The sequence below is a fragment of the Physeter macrocephalus genome, chromosome 6 (assembly GCF_002837175.3).
Source record: "Physeter macrocephalus isolate SW-GA chromosome 6, ASM283717v5, whole genome shotgun sequence".
Classification (NCBI taxonomy): Eukaryota; Metazoa; Chordata; class Mammalia; order Artiodactyla; family Physeteridae; genus Physeter; species Physeter macrocephalus.
The window spans coordinates 31,859,045-31,863,443 of record NC_041219.1 but is presented as its reverse complement, the minus strand read 5'-3'; the positions used below and the strand labels follow the sequence as shown (position 1 = coordinate 31,863,443).

Here is a 4,399-nt window from a genome sequence, read left to right as displayed (position 1 = left end):
CAGTGGTTGAGAGTCCGCCTGCCGATGCAGGGGACATGGGTTCGTGCCCCGGTCCGGGAAGATCCCACATGCCGCGGAGCGGCTGGGCCCGTGGGCCATGGCCTCTGGGCCTGCGTGTCCGGAGCCTGTGCTCTGCAACGGCAGAGGCCGCGGCAGTGAGAGGCCCACGTACCACAAAAAAAACATAAATAAATAAATACAATAAAATAAAATAACTCAATTTCCCCAAAACTGCTATATAAACACACATACACATGCACACAACAACAAAAATAACAACTTGAAATGTTGCCAGGCAGTTGTGTGGCTCAAAATGTTCATCAGCTGATTTGTCCAAGTTAAACCAAAACAATTTAGAGACATCAGTATTCAATGGATGCTGGGGAAGGAGGATGGCATTGAAACATCCAAAAGTTGAGAATCACTTGTATTTGGAATCATGGAATTTTAGAACCTTGGAGATAGTGCTTTATTTGTTTTGTTTTTTACATACTAACATCTCTATTAAACTACTGAACTGAGTTGAAGCCACAACCGAAGCTGTACTCATCTTTATGTTCCTCAGACTTCACATGCCTGACAACACACTAGGAACTTAAGGATTACTAATTGAATGGAATTAGTTCAATACCCCAGAAAAGTATTCATAAAAGTAATAGGACAATAAAGTCCCTTCATTCTAGCACTTGTTGTACCTACCATCAAACTTGAGTTTCAGAAGTCATGTTGTCTTGTTTGACCCCCCAAATTTACCAAAACTCATCTAGAGGGGGCTTCCTCCTCCCTTCTCCAGCAACTGAAGATACATAGTTTTCCCTCATTTAGCTCATTTTGTCACCATGCAGAGGACTGATGGTGCAAAAATAACTGGAAAATGCCATTTGCAGTCACATGAAATTTCCTCAATGTTTTCCTTCCTATTCACTAGCAATACACTTGATGCATCTTTTACCAAATGCTTTCCAGAAGAGCAGTAACTTTATAGTTAAAATAACACCTAAAATTTAAGTTGAATTTTAAATGTTAAGCTTTTACTCAATTTAATTATTCTGGTACTATATTTTCTTACAGTGTCAGAAGTCTGAAGCTATCATAGAACAATTGAAGTCTTTCCAAATAATTACTCATCTAAAGCGTCTACAGGAGGAGATTTATGAAGTGAAAACTTGGTCCAACAGGATAACTGAAAAGCAGGATATACTGAACAACAATTTGACCACTGTTTCCAAAGATGTTACAAAAGTAGACCAAAGTACAACTTCCATGGCAAAAGATGTCGGTCTCAAGATTACAACCATAAAAACAGATATGCGACGTATTTCAGGTTTAGTAACTGATGTAACATCATTGACAGATTCTGTTCAAGAACTAGAAAATAAAATAGAAAAAGTAGAAAAAAATACAGTAAAAAACATAGGTAATCTTCTTTCAAGTAGCATTGACCGAACAGCAATGCTCCGAAAGACAGCATCTGACAATTCACAAAGAATTAACTCTGTTAAGAAGATACTTTCTGAGCTACAGAGTGATTTCAGCAAGCACACAGATAGATTTTTAAGCTTAGAAAGTGACAGAGCTAAAGTTCTGAAGACAGTGACTTTTGCAAATGATCTAAAACCAAAGGTGTATAATCTAAAGAAGGACTTTTCCCGCTTGGAACCCTTGGTAAATGATTTAACAGTACGCATTGGGAGATTGGTTACTGACTTACTACAAAGAGAGAAAGAAATTGCTTTCTTAAAAGAGAAAATATCTAACTTAACAATAGTCCGAGCTGAGATTAAGGATATGAAAGATGAAATAAAACACATTTCAGATATGGGTTAGCTTGAAATTATTTAGATTAGACTGAAGAAACTTTTTAATGGGACCTCTGTCATGTTATAAAAAGACTGACAAGTCAGAAATAATGAAATTTTGGAGTAAATACTATTTTGTATTTGATTCTATTTTGTACAGCAAAAATAAAAGTTTCTGAAGGACTGAGCACTGGATTTTCCAAAATAAATATGCTCAAATGTATTTAAAACTTTATATAAAACATGTTTGCAACTTTATATAGTAAGAACCTTATGCATCCCCCTTACATATACATGCATATGTTCGCACGCACACGCGCACATGCACACACACATACACACTCAGGGTCTGCCAGTCTAGCGCTGGAAAATCTAGATGGGGCAGGATCTGAATCCCCACTTGCCCTCACTAGCTGCCAAGGAGCATAGTACGTGTGGCTGGGGCCCAGCTGAAGAACTGCCCATCAGGATCAGGGCTGTAACGTATATTATCCATTTAGAGTAAGAGTAACTAGAAAGGTCACAACCAGGGAGCTGCAGGAAAAGAATCATGTAAGACTTCCTGGGTCCTTTATGGCTTTAGGAAACAGGGAAAGGTCACCTAAAATGGGGTAGGGAAGTGGCATCTAAAGCAGGGTTTGCGGGGTGGGGGGCAGCACAGATTGCAGGGGGCTTGCCAAGCCTCAGATGGAGGCTGCCCCAAAGCAGCACAACTTATGTGTGGTGTTGATGTGACCAGAAGCAGCCAAAGCAAAGAAGTTCTAACATTTAAAACAGCATCACATTAGCAATTCCATTTATATAAAATTCTAGAAAATCCAATCTCATATGTAGGGGCAGAAAATAAATCAGTGGTTGCCTGGGAAGTATAACTTTTAAAATCTTGAGGGGTGAAGGATATTTATTATCTTAATTGTCTTGATGGTTTCATGGGTACAGACTTGTGTCAAACTCATCAAATTGTACTCTTTAAATATGTGCAGTTTATTGTACATCAATTATTCCTCAATAAAGTCATTAAAAAGTACAATATAATCTAAAAATAAACCCACCCACAAACATTAGCCCCAGTCTCAAATGCCTAGCATGAACAGTATCCAGATGCATAGAACTAGTTACCTCAAAAAGAAGAGTTTGAATTTTTTTCTTCTGGTTTTACTGAGATGTAATCGACATACAGCACTGTAGAGGTTTAAGGTGTGCGACATCTTGAATTGACTTACATACATCATGCAGTGATTATCACAATAAGTTTAGTGAACATCCATCATCTCCTATAGATACAAAATGAAAGAAATAGAAAATACATATTTTTCTTTGTGATGAGAACTCAGGATTTACTCTTAACCTTCACATATAACATACACCAATGTTAATTATATTTATCATGTTGTACATTATATCCCTAGCATTTCTTTATCTTGTAAATTTGTACCTTTTGACTACCTAATCCAATCCCCCACCCCCGCCCCCCACCTCTGATAACCACAAATCTGATCTCTTTTTCTATGAATTTGTTTGTTTGCCTGTTTTTGAAGTATAACTGACCTGCAACACTACAACACTACATTAGTTTCAGGTACACAACGTAGTGATTTGTTTTTTTTTGTTTGTTTTTTTTTTGGTCACACCAAGTGGCTTGCAGGATAGTTCCCCCACCAGGGACTGAACCCAGGCACTCGGCAGTGAAATCACGGAGTCCTAACCACTGGACCGCCAGGAAATTTTCCCTGATTTTTTTATACATTTCAAAATGACCACGATGATAAGTCTAGTTGCTTCTGTCACCATGAGAATATATTACATAATTATTAACTCTATTCCCCACACTACATTTCATCCCCATGACTCATTTATCTTGTAACTGGAAGTTTGTACCTCTTAATCTCCCCACCTATTTCTCTCCCCTCCCACCGCCCTCCCCTCTGGCAACCACCTGTTTGTTCTCTATCTCCAAGTCTGTTTCTGTTTAGTTATGTTCGTTCATTTTTGTTTTTTAGATTCCACATATAAGTGAAATCATACAGTATTTTTGTCTTTCTCTGTCTGACTTATTTCACTTGGTATAATACCCTCTAGGTCCATCCATATTGTCACAAATGGCAAGATTTCATTCCTTTTCATGACTAATATTCCATTGTGATATATATCCCATTGTGATATGTGATATATACCCCATTGTGATATGTTATACCCCCTATATACCCCATCTTCTTTATCCATTCATCTATTGATGGGCACTTAGGTTGCTTCTATATGTTGGCAATTGTGAATAATGCTGTAATGAACATAGGGGGTGCATATATTTTTTCAAATTAGTGTTTTTATTTTCTTTGGTTAAACACCCAGGAGTGGAATTGCTGATGGGCAGAGCCAGGTCCCAGGGTCTCTGGTGGCAGTGCCCTAGGTGTTCCAGAGTTGGTGTCAACCCACAGGTGGGTAGAGCCAGCACCCATGGGGTCCTGGGGCTGGTGACCACCTCCTGATGGGTGAGGCCAGGTCCCGGGGCTAGTGCTGGCCCACTGGTGGACGCGGGTTGGAGACAGATCCTGGGCTCTCTGGTGGGCAGGGCTGGGTTCCAGGGCAACTGAATCCCAGGG

At 39.2% G+C, this 4,399-nt stretch overlaps 1 protein-coding gene across 1 annotated transcript in view; it reads left to right on the top strand.

Moving 5' to 3' along the window:
• IKBIP (IKBKB interacting protein) overlaps window positions 1-2,018 on the top strand; it is a 20,432-nt gene extending 18,414 nt beyond the window's left edge. Inside the window, exon 3 of the mRNA XM_007124807.3 lies at window positions 1,072-2,018. Within this exon, the coding sequence (XP_007124869.1) occupies window positions 1,072-1,827 (756 nt within the window). The 3' untranslated portion in view covers window positions 1,828-2,018. The remainder of the gene's footprint in view (window positions 1-1,071) is intronic.
• Window positions 2,019-4,399: the final 2,381 nt, after the last annotated feature.